Genomic DNA, 25,188 nt, shown 5'->3' on the forward strand with positions numbered 1-25,188 from the left:
GTTGTCAAACTAGTCTCGGTAACAACAATCCGCCTAGGGACGACATGGGAAGGGTGTCGACTGGGGAGTGGATATCGGTTTGACAGATAGAGTTGTCAAACTAGTCTCGGTAACAACAATATGCCTAGGGACGAAATGGGAAGGGTGTCGACTGGGGAGTGGCAGTCGTTTTGACAGATATAGTTGTCAAACTAGTCTCGGTAACAACACTCTGCCTAGGGACGAAATGGGAAGGGTGTCGACTGGGGAGTGGAAGTCGGTTTGACAGATAAAGTTGTCAAACTAGTCTCGGTAACAACAATCTGCCTAGGGACGAAATGGGAAGGGTATCGACTGGGGAGTGGAAGTCGGTTTGACAGATACAGTTGTCAAACTAGTCTCGGTAACAACAATCCGCCTAGGGACGAAATGGGAAGGGTGTCGACTGGGGAGTGGAAGTCGTTTTGACAGATAGAGTTGTCAAACTAGTCTCGGTAACAACAATATGCCTAGGGATGAAATGGGAAGGGTGTCGACTGGGGAGTGGCAGTCGTTTTGACAGATAGAGTTGCCAAACTACTCTCGGTAACAACAATCTGCCTAGGGACGAAATGGGAAGGGTGTCGACTGGGGAGTGGCAGTCGTTTTGACAGATAGAGTTGTCAAACTAGTCTCGGTAACAACAATCTGCCTAGGGACGAAATGGGAAGGGTGTCGACTGGGGAGAGGAAGTCATACTGATAAACCATCTGTCATTGATTCATGACAACATACTGGCACGACCAAGTTAAAAAAAATTTTATTCAAGTCTATCTAAATAAATGTCAGTGTGGAGGCAAGCGCGATTGCAGACGAGGGTTTCGAGGATAGCACTCCACCCCACTTCCCCGCGTGGGATCCATGCTCCCCTAACACTTTTCCCTGTTATTGTGCTCAAAACGCTGAAAATGACGTATGTGAACAAATAAAATTTAACATTTTCCCGGGACGAGAAAGCTCCCATTGCCACGTAATGTTTGCATGTACCCAATAGCCGATGTATTTTTCGTGTTGGGGTGTCGTTAAACATCTATTCTATTCTATTCTATGCTCACATTGCAGAATCACTCTCCAAAATCTCATGCACCATGGGCGACCGAACCCCCCCCCCCCCTGAAATCGCATTTTTTTATAATTTAATATATCTGACATTGATATCTGACATTATTATATTTACTCAACATAGAAATATATGCCCAGTATCTCTGCAATCTATTTTGGAACCCCCCTTTTCAAAATCCTATGTATTGGAACCCCCCTTTTCAAAATCATATGTACGCCCATGTGCACGCACTGACTTTGAACTTCCCACTTTCAAATACATTTTGCGGTTCTTTCACACTTGTATCCTAAACTAACTTGTATTCAAAACATTAAACATTAAACTGAAATATGTGGTAGTTCTGTGATATTAGCCTGCACCGCAGAAAGAAAAGATAGAAAAACACTAACAAGTATCAAATTCAAATTTCTTATTACATATGACAAGAATTAATCACGCCTACTCTGCCAAACTCGAATGCAATTTTGCACAATTTGCATTATAATTGTCGACGACAAACCTGATACACCGCTAATTTGATGTTAAAGAAACCCCGCAATACGTTTTTAACACGCATTTGGTGCATATCTCCAGGTGTAAGACCTATATCCAAAAGACCTGCTGTAAAAAGAAATCGATGAGTCAGTCCGTGCGAACAAATTAATGCTAGATATATCTTCGCTTACCATTAGGATCGATCCCCGTCGGTGGGCTCGTTGGTCTATTTCTCCCGCCAGTGCTCCACAGATGGTGTAACAAAGGCCGTGGTATATACTTTCCTGTCTGTTGGATGGTGCATATAAAACATCACTTACTACTACTAAAATGTAGCCATAACGTGGTTTCCCCATCTGCTTGGTTTTTGTACATATATAACTAGAAAGAAGTGTCCGTCTTTGTAAAGCTACATTTCATACTCTATATCTAATTGTTAATTATTTGTCTATTTCATATTTATGTCTTATGTTAGTAACTTGACACCCAATAGCCGATGTAATTTTCGTGCTGGAGTGTCGTTAAACATCTATTGTATTGTATTGTATTGTATTGTATTGTATTGTATGTCAGTAACCATACAGAGGCAGAACGGGGCCTATATTAAAGGGACTAGCCCAGTTGGCTGTAACTGTTAAGATGTTGTCGACTAACAAAGAGATTTTAACGACTGTATTTAAATATATATTTTTCTGCATAAACTATTAGTAGCTGTATATTAAATGTGTTTCTAGTCGTCTTTTTAAGTCAGTCTTCATTTTACTTCCTAATATTTATTATTTTGTCGTACGTACACAATTATTGGAAGACTAAATTCAGTTTGTACAAATAGGAAAAAATATACAAAATTAATGCATACACACACACACACACACACACACTTTATACAGGCACATATACACACTCATACGTGCAACCTCGTATATACATGTATACTCTTGCACTGCACGATCATAGAAAACACCACACATACATGCAACCTCATATATACATGTATACACATGCACTGCACGATCACAGAAAACACCACACATACATGCAACCTCATATATACATGTATACACATGCACTGCACGATCACAGAAAACACAATACATACATGCAATCACATATATACATGTATACACATGCACTGCACGATCACAGAAAACACCACACATACATGCAATCACATATATATATGTATACACATGCACTGCACGATCACAGAAAACACCACACATACATGCAATCACATATATACATGTATACACATGCACTGCACGATCACAGAAAACACAATACATACATACATACATAAATGCACGTGTGCGCCCACACGTTAGTGAAATTTTTTGTTTTGTTTAACGACACCACAGGAAAATATTGTCTTATGAAGCATCGTCCATTGGATGTCAAAAAATTGGTAATTTTGACATAGTGTTAGAGAAGAAACCCGCTATATTTTTCCATTAGTGACAATGGATCTTTTATATGCATCAAGTTGTTTTGACTTTCGTTGTTTTGGCATCACTATCAAGAAAAAGAAATCAACAAACATCGGCAGGCTTTGACAACCATTAATCTTTTTCATCTTTCATCCTCTGCCTATTGTTCTCAATAGCTTGATACATATTAATAATTTTAAAAAATGTTACCAATAATTCACACACTCATACATACACAAAAAACCCCAGAGAGAGAGAGAGAGAGAGAGAGAGAGAGAGAGAGAGAGAGAGAGAGAGAGAGAGAGAGAGAGAGAGAGAGAGAGAGAGAGAGAGAGAGGGGAAATATAGATAATTTACCATATTGTGTTTTGGTATCGTTAATATCATATATTAGGAATAAAATTTGTATTAGTGAAGCAATCTGTTTTAATTCTGTTTTATCAGCAAATGTTGTCTCCCACTTCATTCACGAATACAATAGCTGTGTACTTTCGTGTACCCACGTCCTTTCCTCACCATCTGTTGTTAGTAAAACTGGTCAGATACACGGCACTACCTAACGATCGCTGGTGCGTGTAGCTAGGTTGAGGTTGTTTTGTGGGCGGCTAAAAGTGATCACTGCACAGTCTGCAAGAAAACCTGATGGGGGAAATGACAGCTGTTTCACGGATGCCACAAGAAGCAAGCACCTATCTCGGTTGAACTAGAATAAGGAGTACAGAAAATATAGTAAACTATGTTGAAGGCAATAACTAATAAAAGACAGTATAACAATGTTTTTATTCTTAAAATGAGTCAAAATTAATTTCAAATTATTTGACAAAATTCACATATGCAGGAAAAACTCGAACAGACATAATATGTGGTCTCTTTAACAATATAACTGCTGATAACCAATTGTTTATTTGCAATGATTTGTATTTTCATTTACACTTCACCATGTGTCATTGATGTCTTCCTTGGCATGTTTAGATTGTTTCCTCTTGTTTGGATGTGTCAAGTCAGAGTGTAGGCGAGGGGGTAGCTCTGTGGAATCCTTCCTCACCACCATTGTCCTTGGATTTTAAGACAATTATTTGTTGAGTTTCCGGGTCCTTCTCCCTTCTGTTCCTGTCAAGGAAAGACGAAATTCCACTTAATATATGCTGTCTTTACATGATATTCCACTTAATATAGACTGTCTTTACATGATATTCCACTTAATATAGACTGTCTTTACATGATATTCCACTTAATATAGACTGGCTTTACATGATATTCCACTTAATATATACTGTCTTTACATGATATTCCACTTAATATAGACTGGCTTTACATGATATTCCACTTAATATAGACTGGCTTTACATGATATTCCACTTAATATAGACTGGCTTTACATGATATTCCACTTAATATATACTGGCTTTACATGGAATTCCACTTAATATATACTGTCTTTACATGATATTCCACTTAATATAGACTGGCTTTACATGATATTCCACTTAATATATACTGTCTTTACATGATATTCCACTTAATATAGACTGGCTTTACATGATATTCCACTTAATATATACTGTCTTTACATGATATTCCACTTAATATAGACTGTCTTTACATGATATTCCACTTAATATAGACTGGCTTTACATGATATTCCACTTAATATATACTGGCTTTACATGGAATTCCACTTAATATATACTGGCTTTACATGATATTCCACTTAATATATACTGTCTTTACATGATATTCCACTTAATATAGACTGTCTTTACATGATATTCCACTTAATATAGACTGTCTTTACATGATATTCCACTTAATATAGACTGTCTTTACATGATATTCCACTTAATATAGACTGGCTTTACATGATATTCCACTTAATATATACTGGCTTTACATGGAATTCCACTTAATATATACTGTCTTTACATGATATTCCACTTAATATAGACTGGCTTTACATGATATTCCACTTAATATATACTGTCTTTACATGATATTCCACTTAATATATACTGGCTTTACATGATATTCCACTTAATATATACTGGCTTTACATGATATTCCACTTAATATATACTGGCTTTACATGATATTCCACTTAATATATACTGGCTTTACATGATATTCCACTTAATATATACTGGCTTTACATGATATTCCACTTAATATATACTGGCTTTACATGGAATTCCACTTAATATAAACTGTCTTTACATGATATTACATGGAATTCCACTTAATATATACTGTCTTTACATGATATTCCACTTAATATAGACTGTCTTTACATGGAATTCCACTTATATATACTGTCTTTATACGGTTGATTATTTACTACAATGGACTTAATAACACACTAAGTAAAACATTTCACCATTTCCTATCCCGCTGTAGTATACAAAATACTGAACCTATCTTTATTGCTGTGGGTTTGTTGTTGTTTGTTTGTTATAATGAGGTTACGTGGATCCTCCTCCAGGAAAACTGTCTTGACGTCTTTCCACTGGCTGGTATACTAGTCGTATGGCAAACACGTCCATCATATTAATTATATACATGTATATACTTAGCAAAAAAAAAAAAAAAAAAATCAGCAATTTGGTAAATGTGCTTAAATAAAAGAAAACTCGTGACTTACAAATGAAATCAGACACTGGATTTAATTGAGGCATCATTTGTCAGTATAAGTAACTGGACTGAGGTTTTCAATACAAAATGAAATGTGTGACTGTCACGTCGTTAAATGGTACTTTGGGGTCCATGCACGAAAATGTGAACATTGTCAGTAACGTTCCAAACATCTTGATGAAGTTTTAACACACATGATGCATACTAGTATCATAGTATGTAAATGAAGCACTTAAAAGATTGAGGAAAAGACGATATTGGTGGGTTTCTTAACTTTTTAATAGACTGGTACAAAAACATTTGATATTCTTTTACAAGATTAATAAGTTTTTCAACATTTATTTATTTTGTTTGGTCTGAGAGGAAAAACCCTAGTGATGCGAACATATTAGACATAATTCCGATTGTGTGGACCAACGTTCGGTCAAAATTGGCTACAGACCAAGGTTTAGGTTTGTCTGTAATCCCTAATGACTAATTCACTTCAATCACTTTCTATGCATATGGCAGGGGCGGATCGGGGGGGGGGGGTCCAGTCTTGAGCCTTCGAAGGCCCCCCCCTCGATAGCCTTCGAAGGCTCAAGACTGGACCCCCCCCCCTCGATAGGAAATTTTCATATTTGAAGATAGCTTTAGATGGATTTGAAGTATATTCCCGTTATCAAAATCCTGCTTGTTGGTCACGAGCAGGGGGGGGGAGGGGGGGTCCAGACCCCCTCGACCCCCCCCCTGGATCCGCGTCTGTATGGGTTCAGTATACTCCATTGATACGTGCTACGTATGCATGTGCGTATCCGATCACTGTGTTGTGCCTAACCTATACGGATGACGCAAACGTATATACGCATACGCAAAGGGAAACGTATGTGTTCACACCTGTTAATTTAAACAGAACTAGTTTTAAAGCTAGCCGCTTTTGTGGGTGTGTTTGCAAATTCATTGTTAACAAATTATTACTAGTCAGGGTTTCTGCCAGAGGGTAAAACGGGTATGACGCCATACCCAAATTTGTTTATAGATATATATTTTTTTAAGTTAACCTTTTGACAAAATTAATTATTTTTATTATTACTGTATAATTTTTTTAACCTAACCCTAAACTTAACCAATTTTCTTTCTGGGGAGGTCCCCCATACTCCCTGTTGACTGTGGTTGCATTCAATTCCATAGCGCCATACCCAAACATATCTTTCTGACAGAAACACTGCGTAGTGAAAAGTAGCATATATACAAAGTGTTACCTGACGAACACACATATTACACAACCAATAAGAAGGATCAGCACCAAAACCAGAATCAGTATAAAAATACCTAAATCCAAGCCGAGATATTTTGCTACTACTGTAAAACAAAAACAAAATTATTATTATTGCAAAATAATAATAATAATAATAATAATAATCTGACGAAAACATTTTACATATTTTATTTACATGTATAAATACACACACACACACACACACACACACACACACACACACACACACACACACACACACACACACACACACACACACACACACACACACACACACACACACACACACACACACACACACACACACACACACACACACACACACACACACACACACACACACACACACACACAGACACACACACACGTGTGTATATATCATTCCCCCCTGAATTCCGCGGCAAACATTTTAAAATTCCGCGGTAAAATTTGACATATTCTGCGGTAAAATTTGATGAATTCTGCAGCAAATTCTGCAACATATAAAACTGAAAAATAACACTTAAAATTAAAACTAGATGTTCAAAATGTTACAGATTTATTTAAAAATCTCAAAAAAGCAGACGATTTATGTTTTAAGCAGACGGGTGCTTCCGGAAGATTGAATCATTAAAACTTGAAATGGAAATGATATGGAAAAAAACCCTGTTTTTTACGCTTACGGATTCTTTGTTTAAATGTGATTTGTGATTAATAAATACTTAAATATTGTTGCTTAACATCATGATTCCAACAATCGATACTTATATGTTAATATAATTATTTTATATTAAATAGAATGTAATTGCTGAATTCTATTTCGTATTTGTGGAATCTGTCAAAATGTAATTACAATCCGTCTTCGTCGGTTTCCGTAACCTACGCACCGAACAACGATCGGAACATCTCGCCACATTATCTTGCGAGAATTTCAGATTCAATGACAGAAACTAAAGGCTGGTTCCAAACGCAGGTTACGCAGACTAGTAACTGTGAGGCGGTTACTAGTCCAGCCTGTAATAACTTATAAGAAAAGAAACAAATGATTTGTTTCTATTTATTACTGCATGGAAAGTAAACACTATTAAAATTCCATGTTAATAATGTTACAATTCAGAAACATCGAACATTTTGCGGTGTTTAAGACAAATTCCACGGCCTAAAATTATGAATTCTGCACGAAAAGTGATTTTCCGCGGACGAACAACTATTCTGCACGATGATGCAAATTCTGCAAATTTTTCCGCCTCCGCGGAATCGCGATATTCAGGAGGGACTGATATATACACACAAACACACACACAAACGCACACGTACACACATACATATATATGTATATACATGTATGCATACATGTGTGTGTGTGTCTGTGTATATATATATATATATATATATATATATATATATATATATATATATATACATACAGCGCCGTATCAAAAGTTTTCGCGATAATCCAAAATGGCCGACGTAAACACGGGTCAGTATGTAAATTTTAAAAACAAAATTCGTCTAGTAGAATTAATAACCATACCTCAATATTTGGTTAAGTGTCCCTTGTTACGAATGTAAGCCATAATGCGACGTGGAAGTGAAAAATATAAACTTTGAATGTATTCCACATTCAAATTTTCCCATATGTCAAGAACTGCAGCGAACAACTCTTCAGACGTTTTATGGTTGGGGCCCTTCTTTTGCAGTATTGTTTTCATTCTTAACCCAATATTTTCTATTTTGTTCAAGTCTGGTGACTGAGCAGGCCATGTCATAACACGAATATTATTTTCACGTTTATATGCCTCGATTAATCGAGTTCTATGACAAGGTGCATTGTCATCCTGAAAACGATATGGTTTATCGATAAAATGTCGTGCTAAAACAGGCCAGAGATGATTGTCGAGTATTTCACGATACTTTTCAGCATTAATGTTTCCATTAACCATAAATAAAGTTTTGACACCATGCCATGTATTGCAGCCCCAGATCATAATCGACACCCTTCGATGACTTGGAACAGACATGCATTCGGGACGGTATGCTTCATGTCCAGCTCGCCAAACAAAAACACTGAGATTCATCACAAAATATCACTTGACTCCACTGGTTATTAACATCCCACCATCTCCTGTCCAGGCACCACGACAGTCGCTTCTTTTTTTTTTGTTCACTTCACGGATACTCTTCTATTTTTTTTCGAATAACTCACCTAAAAATCTTATTTTTGTGTACAATTCTTTGAATTGTCACAGGATGAACTCTCACTCTCCTACCTTGATTAAAATCAGCAGTTATATCTCTAAGAACTTTCCCGCGATTTTTTTTTTTTTGACACTCCGAAGTAAACATAATTCTCCCCTGTGATCTTTCGTGGTCGACCAGTTCTTTTGGCCTTCTCAACATTTTCTTTTATACAATATTTTTTCCACACTGATCGAATGGTAGACTCGGGCACCGTCAATAATTTGACAATTTCTGATTTTCTGTGGCCATGCGATTTTAAGTCAACAATCAGTTGTTTTTTCTCAGTAGTGATATCTGTGGATTTGCGACCCATTTTTGCAAAACACCGTCTGCTTCAAGATCAAGGAAGCCGATGACTAATTCATGACGTCACCAGTGTGGCTACGTAAAAAAATATATAAATAGGGATTGTATCAAAAGGCTTGGTTTTACGTAACTGGGGGAAAACACGCATTTTGCGGAAGGTAGAAAAGCGCTTCCGTGTTACTGACGTCATTTTCGCGAATACTTTTGATACGGCGCTGTATGTATATATATATATATATATATATATATATATATATATATATATATATATATATATATATATATCAGTATTGGATACGTATGCTAGTAAACCTACCGTAGCTTAATCCGTATTAAAGAAAATAATAATAATAATAATACTGGCCAATAATTTATTACACATATCAACTGGAAATTAATTAAGCACTTGACAAGTAATTGTATACAATTCGTGGATACAAAACACTGAAGTTAATGACCGATAGTACGTGACCTTCTCGGTACAACAATATTTACAGTATACTAGAGAAAAAAACAGAAAACGTAAATATGCATGTAAATTTACGGTAATTAAATATGGAGCTGAAATCGCTATGATGTTGATAAGTAATTTATTCGTGCCAGTTCTGTAATAGCCAGTAAATATAGAATATGTAAACACTCTCAATATCTGGTTTCAATCCCGTCAGTACAATTACATCTAGACGCCTTTTAGGCTGCAATACAATTCAGTTGGTGTGTAATTAATTTTCAGATGTATCTATTAAACAAAGACAGTGTCATCTTCGTAACACCATGTCATGTACATTGACTCACCAAGGAAGTCATTGTGTGAATGTTATCAAAGACAGGACTGTGGAATGCACATACCCCTTCGTTTGATACGTCAGTCATCAAACAGCTATTTTACTTGCACTGTTCACATGGGTCATAGTTTGGTTGACATCAGACGTGGATCGGGGGTGGGGGGTGGGTGATGGGGGGGGGTGATGTGGGGGGGGGATGGGCAGGATCCCGAACCTGACCTAAATTTTGCGACAGTTATAATAATTTCATTATATATTAAATTTCATTTTTTTTTACGATCCCACTCCAAACCTCCCCCAAAATTCCCTTGGCATTCCGCCTCATGTCACTGCCCCCCCCCCCCCCCCCACCCCAATGGATTTTTGGTTCCGCCACTGTATATATAGCATATAGTGTTTTTAACCACATGCGTTAACAATCACCTGGGGCCTAATTCACTAAACTCTCGCAACCTTGCGATCTCGCAATGCATTGCTATAAGACTAGTAAACAGAATGCTTTGTTGTCTAGCAGAGCCTAAGAGACCTTTATGAATTAGGTCCCAGTAATGCTTGGTAATAATTTTTCTAATTTAGACTTACTGCATTTATTCCACGTGCAGTCAAGAGAGTAGTACAACATATTCGGTCCAGTACACTTCTTTCCATCATCCGAGGGGGCGGGGTCATTACAGTATCGCTTGTAGGTGGTCGTTCCGTTACACTCGTCATCGCATACACCTTGTTGTATTGTTACCCAAGCTGTCCATTGCCCATCAACTGCAAACAGAAATGGGGGGAGGAGGTATATGGCTTTAAATAAAATTAAAAGTTCCCCTAATTCTTTTCGATAAGGTCCCGGAAACTCAACTCAACTCAACTTAACTCAACATCTCTCTCTCTCTCTCTCTCTCTCTCTCTCTCTCTCTCTCTCTCTCTCTCTCTCTCTCTCTCTCTCTCTCTCTCTCTCTCTCTCTCTCAAAACATTCAGTTGTTATTTGTTTTGTTACTTGATCTGGTACATTTGGTAATGCAATTAATAAATGTGTTATTTTTGAAATTATTACGGTATTGATAACAACGACGCGACCCAGTGGAGTTATTAACTTCGGTTCAAAGTTAGTTTGGATCATTTCTTCAATATTAACTGAAAAATATACTCCTAGTAAGGAAAAGGTTTCTGCACCCCATTCTAACTTCCATTTTAGATGATGAAAAACATCTTTTGAATATTTTTTACTGCCTATCCAGATGATTTTTGCTTTCGAGTAGTTTATATTTAATCCAGATACGTTGGCATACAGGTATAATATTTTTAGAGTGCTATCCAGGGATTTGTGGGTTCCATCTAAAATGAAGGAGGTGTCATCAGCGTACTGCGATATTAAATATTCTTGCCCGTTTACAGTTATACCTTTGATATCCTTTGAATTTCTTATTAATATAGCTAGTATTTCGGCGCAAATTATGAAAATATAGGGGGGAAAGTGGATCGCCTTGTCTACAACCTCTTTCTAGTTTAAAACTTTCAGACAGAAATCCATTTTGTAAAATCCTTGATTCTGAGTTATTATAAAATGTTTTAATCCATGATTTAATTGACATTTTAAAATTGAAAAACTCAAGTGCTTGTTCAACGAATGACCAAGAGACAGAGTCAAAAGCCTTTTCAAAATCTACCAGGAACAATAAGCCTGGAATTTTATTAACTTCTGTATATTGCATTATATCGTATATTAGTATTATATTTTCAGCTAAAAATCGACCTTTAATGAACCCAGTTTGATCTTTTGAAATTATTTTATCTAGCACTTTTTTAATTCTGTTAGCAATGCAGCCAGAGGCAATTTTGTATATACAATTTAATAGTGTAATTGGTCGCCTATTTTTTAAAAAGTGTTTAGGTTTATTAGATTTTGGTATGCATGTAATAATCCCTAATTTTTGTGTGTTGGACATTTCGTTTATATTGTAGCTGTAATTAATGGATCTAACAATAAAATGCCCGAGATCCTTCCAAAACATTTTTAAAAACTCAGCAGAAAATCCATCAGATCCTGGGCTTTTATCGTTTTTCATAGTTTTAAGTAACGTTAATGCTTCTGAATATGTTATTTCTCCTTCTAGTTCCTGTGCTTCTGTATCTGTTAACTTATTAGTCTCAATGTTGTAGATATACTGGATGTTTTCGTTATTTGCTTGATTTGTTTTGGAGAAGAGTTTTTGATAAAATACTTTCGTTTTTTCTAGAATTTGTTTTTGGTCTGTTATTATACTACCATCTTCAAGTTCTAATCTAGAAATTAGTTTATTATGAAAGTTGCGTGATTCCATATTACAAAAATATTTTGTCGGCTTTTCTCCTTCTTCGACCCACTTTGCTCTAGATCTAATAAAATGCCCTTTTAATTTATTTCGTCTAATTTCTGTTAACTCGTTGTTTTGTTTTCTTCTAACAAATCGGAATTAACTGTACATTCATCTTCTTCTAATACATGTATTTCCTCGATTAATTGTTTCTCTTTAACATCTCCTGTTTTCTTTTTGAATGCTGAGTATGAAATGGTTCTCCCTCTTATTTCCATTAGTAAAACTTCCAAAAACAGTTGATCGTTAATTGTAAACTGAATTTCTTCATTTAAGATATTGTTGATATTTTCTAGATCATATAGAGGGATTGCGTATTGACATTTAATATTTGTAATGGTTTCCTGAATGGTTTGTACATATGTTTTATCTTTAAGTAAGGAATTCAATTGATTGAGTTTCCTTCAACGATTTTACATTATTAATTGATTTTATTATTATTATTTCGCCAGACAAGATTGAAAGTGTGAGGGTTGGGTAGCCCTGAGATCACTCTCTTACAACTACACGCAGAACATTAAAACAATTCGCCTCAAATCATTAAGTACTGATAGCGAAATTTTGATTTTGATGCATTGCTTATTTTAAAGTGGTGCACGGTATAAAAATTAATAGGAAAAAACTAAATTGTGTACTAAAAATGGTGGTAGACTGGCACACCATATTCTTCTTCCATACCCAAAATTCGGTCCAAGCGGGAATCCGGGTGAGGATATTGTTGGGTGCACCCTCCCTGTTTAAATTTTGAAATGCCCCCCCCCCCCCACCCCACACCAAAAAAAGAAAGAAAAAAAGAAAAGAAAATCTACTGTGTGACTAACGAATACAATGCATGTGTATTTAATGGGGGACATCTTCGACAGCTTGGTGTTTTTAGGAGAGTATTGCCATACCTTTGAATACTGTAGACGCCCTCTTTAAATGTTGAATTCCCTCCCTGAAAAATCGTGCAACCGCATTTGCTCCCTTTTACGAGAAAGTCGAGAGCTCACCGACAGAGGAGCTATTTAGTAAGTTTTAATTTGCGTACCTTTTTATTTACATTTAAATTAAGAACTCGATTTGTGCAAAATATACTGACACACAATGAAAACGCAAAACAGATATTTTTCAATATTTTGTTTTGATTAATGAAAAATATATTTATTGGACTTAAAATAACAATTTATGAGAGGAAGCCATTGATTGGTACTTTTGTCTGGTTTTAATCCTGGTTTTGTTCTCGTTACACATATAATAGCAGAAACACACAAAATAGTGTGAAATGCGTTCACTACATGCTCAATCATGCTGCATGCAATGCACGTGAAAGGCCAGTATGTGGACACATAAAAGTCACGTAACAGTGTCATATTCCTCATGACATTAAGAATGCCATGACTCAGAGAAGAACAAAGGGAGCGAGCGTTGGGCATGGTTCAAGGGGTGACTTCGCAAAGCCAAGTTGCTAGGACCTTCAGAGTCCATCCATCAACTATTGGACGATTTGTTGAACGTCATCAACAGACCGGGAGTATCCGTGATCGACCTCGACCTGGTCAACGTCCCGTTACGACCCCACGCCAAGATAGGCAGATTCGACGACACCACCTCCGTGACCGGTTCAGAACTGCGACGATGACAGCAAACAACACGATAGGACTCATGGAAGGCCCATCCATCCGATGACGGTCATCCGTCGACTCAGAACGGCTGGACTCAGATGCAGACGCCCGTACAACGGTAACATCATGACACCGCGACATCGTGCTGCGAGACTACAGTTTGCTCTCCAGAATGGTAATCATCCACCAGCCTTTGACCGGAGCATTTTTTTCTCAGATGAGTCCCGTTTCTCTGTCTCCTTTGCCGATGGAAGAGCACGTGTGTACAGGAGACTCCATGAACGGTACGCTGACGGATGTGTGAGGGAACGTGATCGGTTTGGCGGCGGTTGTCTGATGATATGGGGGAAATCAACTGTGATTTCAGGAGTGATTTCATCATTGTCCACGATGCCCTTACAGCCCAGCGTTATGTTGACGTTATTCTAAGACCAGTTCTCCAGACACTTTTGCGCCGTCACCGAAGACCAGGAGGTCCCCCTCTGTTCCAACAAGACAATGCCCGTCCACATACTGCAAGAATTACCCAGGCATTCCTGCAACAAACCGGTATCATCGTTATGAACTGGCCCCCCGTTTCACCGGATTTAAACTCAATTGAACACATGTGGGATGAGTTAGGATGTCGTGTACGTCACCGCCAGCCACCACCGCGTAACGTCGCTGACCTTGCACATGCGTTGCAGGAGGAGTGGAGCAACATTCCTGTTGCTTATTTGAGATGTTTGTGCCAACCCTTTCCCCTTCGTCTTCACGCATGCTCACGGGCCAATGGTGGACACACCAGATACTGACCTTGATATGGGTGGGGGATGGGGATGGGGGGTGGGGGGTTGGGTTGAACTTTTCGATTACGAATGCAACTCGATTACTGATGAAAACTGGCCATGTTTCCATGTGATTGTATCTCATGAATACCAGTCATTAATGTCATATTACATTATCAATCAATTTATTAATAGTTTGTCGTTATTTGCAATAAAAAGTTGTTTTTGCGTTTTCATTGTGTGTCAGTATATAAATATATTGAAAAGGTTATTACTTATACTTACTTGAACTGGATCTAGGGACTGGAAAACAAGTAAAAGTAAAATGTTAGTTCTAAATACAACAAGGTGATGAAAACCAGAACGACAAGGTATATAATAATGACCCGTCCTCCTGATTATTGTAACGAAATTAAAGAATAAGAATGAGAATAATTTATTTGCATAACACCCGTATATGGGCAGAGTAAAAACTATTATCGATAATTGATGTCAGACAACAGCGTGAGACGAATGCTTTTAAATAAAAGAGCGTACAACTGTTGACAAGAAGTTGGACAAACAGAATACTTCAATATAATTTGTAACATGTTTTAACAAATACGAGACTTAAATATCTTGAAGTGAATGATGATTAACACAGAACTTCCAGGTATTGTGATATATATATATTTGTAAATATTACCTTGTGACTAAATACTAATACAAACCCCTTAAAACCGGACACCTCTTACAACCGGTCATTTTACTTGTTTCCATGGGTGAGCGGTTTATAGAGGTTTCATTGTATAAGAAGAATCCATCAAAACAGCAAGGTGCGAGCTCCTTTTTATTATTCTTATCACAATTAAAGCATTTTGTAAACTAGTTTTGTACAAATTGTGTGTTCATTATACAGATTTTAGATTTTTTTTTAATAAAAAAAAAGAAGTTAAAATATATCACTGTATTATATGTAAACGCTAAACGATATGTGATTTATCAATGCATTTTTGGTTCGCCTGTACTGTAGGCCTACAATACTAGACTATAGAGAAGTGATTAATAGACTAAGAAAAGCAACTTTTCCGAGTTTGCTGCCATTTCGTGTGTAGAATATCAATGACTGTACATTCAATGTATTTCTGGTGGTGAAATCCAATCTGGGCTTCTACCAATAGTAGGACGATGAGAAAAACTTTCAATATATCGACACTTGTTCGAAAAAAGAAACTGTATTTAATATGTTTTTATAGTCATTAAAGGGTTGTCTTGGTGGAAAACGGCATCAAACGTAGGGAAGGTTATTTAAAAACATTCGTCTCACGCAGTTGTCTGACTGATCCTAGAACGTATATACGTTTTCCTGGGAGTCCGTCACTAATTAAAAACGAAATACCAAACACGAAATGAAATACCAAAAAACAAACAAAAGGAAATGCCACATTATTTGAAATATAAGAAATTTTGAAGAATCTTGCAGAAAGAAAACTGCAATAAACATAAGCATCAGGTCTGTATTTAGGGGGTTCGGGGAGGGGGTGGGGGGTTCGTCCGAACCCTCCCGCAAAAGCTGAAATCCACTTTTTTTTTCTTTTTTTTATAATATTGCACAAATAGCTCACTTTAACGTTTGCAACTCTCCCATAAAACAATTGCTTGTCTTAGTCATTTAGCAATCCCCTTACCAAAGCAGCAGTGTACATGTTTCAGAATTTCTAACTAATCTGGCAAAAAAAATAAAAATAATAATAATAAAGAAAATAGAAAAAAAGCAAGAAAAAGAAAAAAGGAACCTACATGATTATAGCAAACATGCTTAATTGTACTTTCTGCTATATTGACGACCTCGTAGCATTCGATAATTACATGTCAATGACAGCAGTTCACCTTCCATTCATTTATCAACCAAAGTTACAAGTAAAAGGTTAATAACAGAGAGTAATCATGTTAGGTCAGGTCAGGTCACAGGTTTTAACGTGCACATTCAGACCAAGCAGTTGTAGTACACGAATATTGTAGACGCAGGTGTCGACTTTCTCCGGCTCCTCCGTCAAGGACAGGGAAAGGTTTGAATTGGGTGGGAGAGGGAGTCGCCCGCTCTGGCATGTGCAATGGACCACAAGCAGCCCGACCAGGCTCGGTTACGGACGAGGTTTGGTTTTGGTACTCTTGAATTTGCAAATGTCCCGTAGGATTAAGGCCAATTAAAAAAAATTTGCTTTCTTGAAGGTAATTTCCAGTATTTCAAAATGTTTTATGGCCAACATGTAGATGCCATTTTAAAAATGAAATGGAATGCAGTACCTTATGCAATACTGTCACGGGGATCCTATAATACCCGTAACTGAATGAAACACGATTGTCCAAACATCTCTCCTAACTGTATATCTACTAGATCTCTCTGTAACAGGCAGTTATACCCGCTGTGGCTCGTCTCTAGGTATGATCAGAGATACGATCTTATATAAAGTATATATTATTATAGCACGTTTAGTTCACTAGAAAACACAACAAAAACACAATACACTTTGGAATCTGTATTAACCTCCGCTGACAAATGTACTGCCGCAGTAGTTCATTAACAACAACAAATAATAACAACCCAGAACTGATCACTTAATTAGTTAATCTCTAGGTGTCTAGTTTACACAATATGCTAATCACTTCACCGTGACACAACACCTACACGTGTGATGACTGAGAAACGCTTCCAGGGGAACTTAATTAATAAAGGAATTACAGCTCTATTCCTAACTTGTTAATTTTTAATTAACCCTTAACTACTCATTCAGTAACTTTGTAACACAGAATTAATACTGGTACCTATCACAATAAAGACAATAACCTACAGTTTACCTAGGTCCTCTAGGATGACTGGTTAAGCTTTTTAGAATTATTTTGGACAGTGAGCCTACAGATTACTGCGTCAGATGACCGGCAGCACCGTCTAAATAATATTTGTATAATACAGTATTAAAATATTTAAAGTCACATCAATCACATCAAGGTTATACACAGAGCAGAAAATATATATTTACCAAAGTCCCGTCAGAACTAATATAGATCGTTCAGTGGACGGACAGCGATCCCCTGGAGCCTTCCTATGTTTCTCCTCGATATATCTAAAATACTAGCTATTTATTCAAAACTCTCAGAGACAGCGAATATCGCCTGGGGGTACAAGGCGGTACCTCACGTATCATGTGGATTTTCCACAACCAACACGCCGGCATATTTTTCTCTGATCGTCAGATGGCTGTCGCCATTCCGCGAGCAATCCCCTGGCCATAAACAGCACTACCGGAGATATTACGTAACTACTAGCCACATGGCCTCCACACCTGCGCTGGGTGTGTATTAGAAAAGCTCGATTAATATATATATATAAAATCATTTCATTATATTCTGACATTACAAAAGAAGAGAGAAAAAGTCTGGAAAACAAATTTTCATATCTCCCAAGTTCAGGGGTCATAACTCAAAAATGGGTAAAATGCGATGGAAGTCAAACATGATCTGTAAGGTATACACAAAATTTCAGCTCAATATCTCGTTGCATTGTGAAAAAAACATCCGCACAACTACGTGTCAGACATACGGATAGACAGACGGGCAGACAGAAGGACGAAGATAAATCCTATACTATAGTCCCCTCCGGTTGAACCGGTAGGAGACTAGTATTAATAATAATGATGGTGATGATGATGATGATGATGATGATGATGATGATAACGATAATGTCGATATCGATGTTTTATGAGAACAAGAGGAAAATTTAAGCTAAGGCACTAGGCATTCTACATTTAAGTTCCATGGCCATTCTATTCTTAATCATTCTGGATGCACTAATGACAGGGGTGGATTTAGGATGGACGATTTCATCTCGGTCATTCTTTTATCTCGTACTATTACATCATCATCATCATCATCATTATTATTAACAACAACAAAACGACAATGACAATGACATCATCATCGTCATTAACAACAACAAAACGACAATGACAATAACATCATCATCATCATTATCAACATTATTATTATATTATCATCATCATCAACATCATCATCATCATTATCATCGTCTACGCACCACTGATTATGAGGAGTCCCAGGATGTACAGAATCCACAGCAAGCTGTTCATTGTGGCACACGAGACACCTATAGGGAGAAGGTAAAGCATTGTTGGAATCTAATATAAACCTATCCCTAGAATCACTAGACAATATCACTTATTTTTAGGATTTAAATCCTAAAACTGACATCTTCACGAGGATGAAAATTTATGTCTTATTTGAAGAATCATAATTGCTAAAAATGGGCAATTCTCCATGAAGTCAAACTTGATCATAAAGCAATACAGAAAATTTTAACGCAATATCATGAGGCATTATGAACAAAACAAAAAAACAGCCACGTATGAGGGGCAAGGAGTTGGGGATAGAAACACCTGTCCGCTCCATAAAATTGTTCCTTTTATTCAATGTATTTTCAGAGTGAGGATAATTAGTTTGGCAACAGCAGACGTTTTGTCAGTTCTGAGCACGCCAAAGTATTTTTGATGCAGTAATGCTATAATAATAGCTGGTAAATAGTTGCACATATTACGAAATGCATTTAAAGTTATTTTAATCTAATTACAACTTAACATTCCATTGATTATAAGGTGAAATGTTTTGAGGTTAACCTCTTTGTACTTAATATGGGCTTGCTTATTTTGGGCTATCGGAAACTATCGAAAACATATGATGTTTGTCAAAATATAGCGGAAACAGTTAGTGTTGTTTTCTGGAGTCTTGTTTTTTTTGGAGGAAAACTTGGCGTTCATGGGAGATGGGTTTTTTTTCACAATAAACTAATGTGACTTAAGAAAGGTAAAGTATTATTGTGTTTACGAAGTATTGTTTTTATTATACTATGATTTGTTTGATTTTATTTACGGTTTATATGGCGTCAGACATATGGTTAAGGACCACACAGATTTTGAGAGGAAACCCGCTGTCGCCACTACATGGGCTACTCTTCCGATTAGCAGCAAGGGATCTTTTATTTACGCTTCCCACAGGCAGCACTCACTCAGAGTTTGGAGTCGGTATCTGGATTAAAAATCCCATGCCTCGACTGGGATATGAACCCAGTACCTACCAGCCTGTAGACCGATGGCCTACCACGACGCCACCAAGGCCGGTTACTTATTGTATTGAACACACATTGTATTGTTAACAGATATGGAAGCTTAATCATTAGTGGTGACAGACACGTGTTGACAGGTCATAATACCAGGGCGTAGGCTAAGGGGGTTCGGGGGGTTCGGGGGGTTCGGACGAAACACACACACACACACACACGCGCGCGCGCTGTAGCAAATAGTCCGCTTTCAGAACTAAAACATACAGGTTTATACGTATGGAGTTTCTGGTGGTGCAAAAACAAAATAGAAAAAGATCCACTTGGTTCATATTCGAACACACCCCCCCCCCCCCCCCCCCCCCCCAAGGTCCAGATTACACTACGCCCCTGAATACAAAAACACGTTGTTCGAGGCTGGCAAAAGTATAATTTTAAGGTCGACGACAGTCACTTTTCGCACCCTTGTTTTAGCTTCGTACATAATAAATGTAGCATATCTTACCGTAATTTCACATGAAATCCATATTTCGTAAAATGTACAATGTAATAATCACAAAATTTTCTTCAAACACATTCTGGTGCATTAGTAATGTTCAAACAAAAATATTTCAATAGCAATTTTGCATTGGAATTTTTCCAGCATTCTTAAAACGGAAACGTCATTTACCAAGTTTATGGTTATTATAACGAGATGCAAAGTGAAGTCATTGGAATACTCATTACTTACGTCAAATTCATAATTAGCTATATTATTAGGCCTACAATGCTTCGCCACATTCAAATAAAAACTGGTCTACTAACCTTGACCGCTGTCAAATTTCTATAACAAGCAGACAACACTCTTTACAGTGGGACTTTGTTTTTTTCTTCATAATTCTGGACAAAATATTAATTTTAAGCTTTAAAAGATGAAAGAAATAAAAAGTACCTTTTGTTAAATATATCATATCCAAAAATTACCTTTGGATATGTTTTATTTATTGTGTACGAAGCCAAAACAAGGGTGCGAAAAGTGATTGTAGTGCATTAAATCAGAGAGGTTTTTTAAAAATCAAATTGTTATCTACCAGTTTTGTACATATATTCACAATCAAGATGTGTTTTATGAATTAAATTAACGTTGTTTGTTTGTTTACAAACATACCCAAACACTTGCTTCAAGATGTAATGACTAGGCTAATGCAACGTAAATAACATGCGCAGACATTTGTGCCGCGCAGACTAATGAGTAATGTGACATGAGTATGGAACAAATCCTTTAAAATACCTTCCTCAACCCCACCCACCTCGGCTCCTACGGTCCTGGTTTATGTGTTGGCCAATTTTTTCATGGACTGCCACAATAACAGCACGCTTTTCTTTTTTCTTTTGTATATTTACATATAGCCTAACTGACAAAAACACTGAACAAGTTAAACTCATTCAAGTCAATGCAACTGCAAGCTGGTCGTCGGTCAGACTATTCTTATTCTATTTATCAAACATTTCTCCAGAACATACATTATTATTATTACCTGAAAAATCTCACTAATCGGTTACCTCAACCAGTCTCAATTTTGATTGGTATTATAACTTAAATAAAAAACAACAAACAAAAACACAGCAATAAAGTTAAAGTCTGGGCTTTGTCGCTTCCTTTTGAATGACGTCATTTACTGACACTGGCATAGACTGGTTCACCGTCGGAATAGACAAGAAATATGATTCTAGGTCTCACTACGCAAATGTCATCTGCCATTGAAATCAATGTTAAATTACCCAATTTCCAATGAAGATTGCAAATAGAACTGGTTCTCGTTGGCACTAACAACATACACCATTGCGAACATACATTGTATAAGCATTTATTTTTACTCCAAAATTGAGTACATTTCCATCTCAGTTTTTTGCTATATGGCCCCATCTGCCTGTACTACCCGCGGGCGTGGGAAAATGCCAAAAAGTGGCTGGAGGGGGGGGGGGGGGGGGGGGGCGCACTCACAGATATATAAATGCATGTATAAATATATAAAAACCATCGCTGCCTATCCCCCCCCCCCCCCCCCCCCCCCCACGTCCTACGCCAGTGGTACCGGCCCGAACCACCTGTTCAGTAACGCTTTCACACCGACCGCCTCTTTCACTGTACACCTACTATACACCTATGTCCCAAAAAGTCAGTACACAATATTACAAAATAGCATGGGCAAAATTCAGCCAGAAGGCTAACCATTAAAAATACAAATTGTTTTAATTCTTTCCCCATTACTAGAAGTGAATATGTGAACCACAACAATTAGGAACTATAGTGGACCTTGATCAATGAACTCTCAACCGGAAGTGAACTGTGTAGTGAGACCCTACTAAAAAGATGTGGTCTCAGACCACAATTAATTACACTAAGTTTTCTCATATATCCCCAGTGGCTGTTGCACTTTTATTAATTTCACCGGGCCATTGGCATTTCATAAGAAAACTTACCTGCCCGGGGCCAATGAACACCCAAAAGGACGATCCCTGTTGTCCAGCTCTTTTTCACGTTATATCAATGTAAACAATGTAGGCTAAGGGACCGAATCACACCCATTTCTGTGCATTTTATACACATTTTGCTTGACTTCAAGGTGCTGTGGGGGACAGTATGCAGTATCCAGTGTAAACCAAGTGCACATATTCACTAACTGCATCCTCTTCCCTGTCAAACCCAGTGTAACAATTCAGCACACAAAGCAGCTCCCCAGCCATTAATCACATAACAAGAAAACTATATTTTCTCGCATTCGTTTCGGTATGAGTGAATAACTCTAGTCTGATGCCATGTGTCTATATAGTTCTTCCCAGCCTCCATGAAAACAATTTAAAAATAATTTCAGTTGTATTTGACGGAAAAAGAAAGGTAGAAGCAGGCCCGTACGCGGGGGGGGGGGGGGGGGGGGGTGCGAGGGGTACACCCCCCCCCATAGTCTGCCGAGGTCCGTCCGTGGATGTGTAAAAAAAAATAAAATAGTCAAATTTACTTCCTTTGGGCCGTCGCCCCCCACCCCCCCCCCCACACCCCCCCCCCCCCCCCCCCCCCCCCCCACCCCCATATTTTTGCGTACGAGCCTGAGAAATGTTTTGGAACTAACAAAAAACAACAACAAAAAAACCCTGCTATTTTTGTGTGCAATTTAAGAAACAATTGGTTCAGAAATAAATAATTGTTGTGCATAGACCTACTATAGTAAGAAACCGACGTTCACTGATGGGAAGGACTATAGTTTTATCAGGAAAAGGCAGATCCAGTGGCTTCGGACATACAAAATAATTATGAAATAAAAAGGAAGTAAATATAAATATTTAAAATAAGCTAAGCGAAATATTAAATCAGTCTAGACTAGCCAGAGTACTCTGATGGTAAGAGAGCAAGACGGACATTTGGACAGTTATGACGCTTGACCAAACAGTAGTAAAAAATTCCCACTCTTTGACGTTAAATACCTTTTCATCGATTATTTTCGAGTTCACCGATAACAAACATTTGACAAATTTACTACTAATGTACACATTACAGGAAGAAATCCGCCAGCACCTACTGTATTTAATCGGAATATTATTGCCGTGGACCTTCAGACTTGCCTCATAATTTTTATGGAAGCTTTAGAAAGATTTTAGGCACAAGTACTGGTGCGCGCTATAAAAGTCGCAATCCTCCTACAAACGATGAGCTACTCTCGGCCTACTAAAATCTAAATTTCCCTCATCAAAATGCGCACCCATTTCCCTTTTGGCTTAATTCTACGGAATATTCCAAATTACATAGCACCATACCACCCTCCGCCTATCACCGGCTCCGGTCGGACTGCTGGTACTCCCTTGCACCTGCCCTCCTCCTCCCACCCCCACCCCCTTTTTCCTTTCCTGGACGGAGGAGCCGGTCGAGGCCAGCACCTGTGCCCAGGATAGGCGTGCGCTACAACAGCTTGCTCTGAATATGCACGTTAAACAATTTGGTCTTAGTCTTTGGTCTACAAACGGTGTTGGAACCAAATATAGCGGGCAAGACGAGCTCTCTTGGAACCAGACTTGAGCAGAGATACGGTATTGAATATGCACTCATAATCGTTGTGTATGTTAGAGAGAGAGAGAGAGAGAGAGAGAGAGAGAGAGAGAGAGAGAGAGAGAGGGGGGGGGGGGGGGGGCGACAGATGTGGACAGAAACAGACTAAAATACACGTGTGTCCTCCTCGTCTGCCTTGGTGCCCCTTCATTTGCCTTGGTATCCTAAATGCTTTCCATCACATTTTCTATATAGTCAAGACAACTTAATTTTTTTTATTAATGACTTCGATTTTCACTAAATACCTTAATTTGGACCTAAAATTTCATGGTGCGTCACAATATTATTCCTTGAGGCGGCGCGGCATTATTTCTGGTATAGATGGCTCTATTATAGCTACCGTTGAAATTTTAATAATAATAATAAATATATATATATAATAATAATAACCGTTCAAAAGCGACAATTTTAATGAACCTGAGGGTGTTTGTATTTTGCATTAGTAACCGATGTCAAATATGGCGAGGTCAGATTGTAATTTTAAACAATGGACTCAGAATGGGAGCGTCTGCCGAATGTCTACATGCCCAAGTAGACAACTTGTGAGATTTTGTTGGGGTATTTTGCTGCTGCTTCACGACTGGCATATGAAAGGTGGTGGTATGTAAACCCTGTGTAAGAATGACTGTGCTTTTCAAAGAGAATGGCCTATATGGCTGCAACAAGTTTCGTCTGTGAACGTCGTCGTCGGAAGGTGCTAGCAACTGGTCGAAAGAAAGAAAGAAGTGTTTTATTTAACGACGCACTCAACACATTTTATTTACGGTTATATGGCGTCAGACATGTGGTTAAGGACCACACAGATTTTGAGAGGAAACCCGCTGTCGCCACTACATGGGCTACTCTTCCGATTGGCAGCAAGGGATCTTTTATTTGCGCTTCCCACAGGCAGGATAGCACAAACCATGGCCTTTGTTGAACCAGTTATGGATCACTGGTCGGTGCATGTGGTTTACACCTACCCATTGAGCCTTGCGGAGCACTCACTCAGGGTTTGGAGTCGGTATCTGGATTAAAAATCCCATGCCTCGACTGGGATCCGAACCCAGTACCTACCAGCCTGTAGACCGATGGCCTGCCACGCCGCCACCGAGGCCGGTTACA

At 37.9% G+C, this 25,188-nt stretch overlaps 1 protein-coding gene across 1 annotated transcript; it reads right to left on the reverse strand.

Moving 5' to 3' along the window:
• Positions 1-3,743: 3,743 nt before the first annotated feature.
• LOC121367496 (netrin receptor UNC5C-like) lies at positions 3,744-21,667 on the reverse strand. The gene is made up of 6 exons (XM_041491698.1): positions 21,521-21,667; positions 18,969-19,037; positions 15,179-15,196; positions 10,759-10,935; positions 6,849-6,948; positions 3,744-4,092 (listed from the first exon to the last, which is right to left on the reverse strand). The coding sequence occupies exons 2-6, from the start codon at positions 19,018-19,020 to the stop codon at positions 3,984-3,986; spliced, it is 456 nt and encodes a 151-aa protein (XP_041347632.1). The 5' UTR covers positions 19,021-19,037; positions 21,521-21,667; the 3' UTR covers positions 3,744-3,983.
• Positions 21,668-25,188: the final 3,521 nt, after the last annotated feature.

The sequence above is a fragment of the Gigantopelta aegis genome, chromosome 3, assembly GCF_016097555.1.
Source record: "Gigantopelta aegis isolate Gae_Host chromosome 3, Gae_host_genome, whole genome shotgun sequence".
Classification (NCBI taxonomy): Eukaryota; Metazoa; Mollusca; class Gastropoda; order Neomphalida; family Peltospiridae; genus Gigantopelta; species Gigantopelta aegis.

What these genes read in the sequence shown, in the direction of transcription:
- LOC121367496 (XM_041491698.1), bottom strand. Translation starts at nt 19,020, where the DNA reads ATGAACAGCTTGCTGTGGATTCTGTACATCCTGGGACTCCTCATAATC. An exon ending in CTGCACGTGGAATAAATGCA is followed by an intron (nt 6,949 to 10,758) that starts GTAAGTCTAAAT and finishes TTTGTTTTACAG; the next exon opens with TAGTAGCAAAATATCTCGGC. An exon ending in GTAATATGTGTGTTCGTCAG is followed by an intron (nt 4,093 to 6,848) that starts GTAACACTTTGT and finishes TTTCCTTGACAG; the next exon opens with GAACAGAAGGGAGAAGGACC.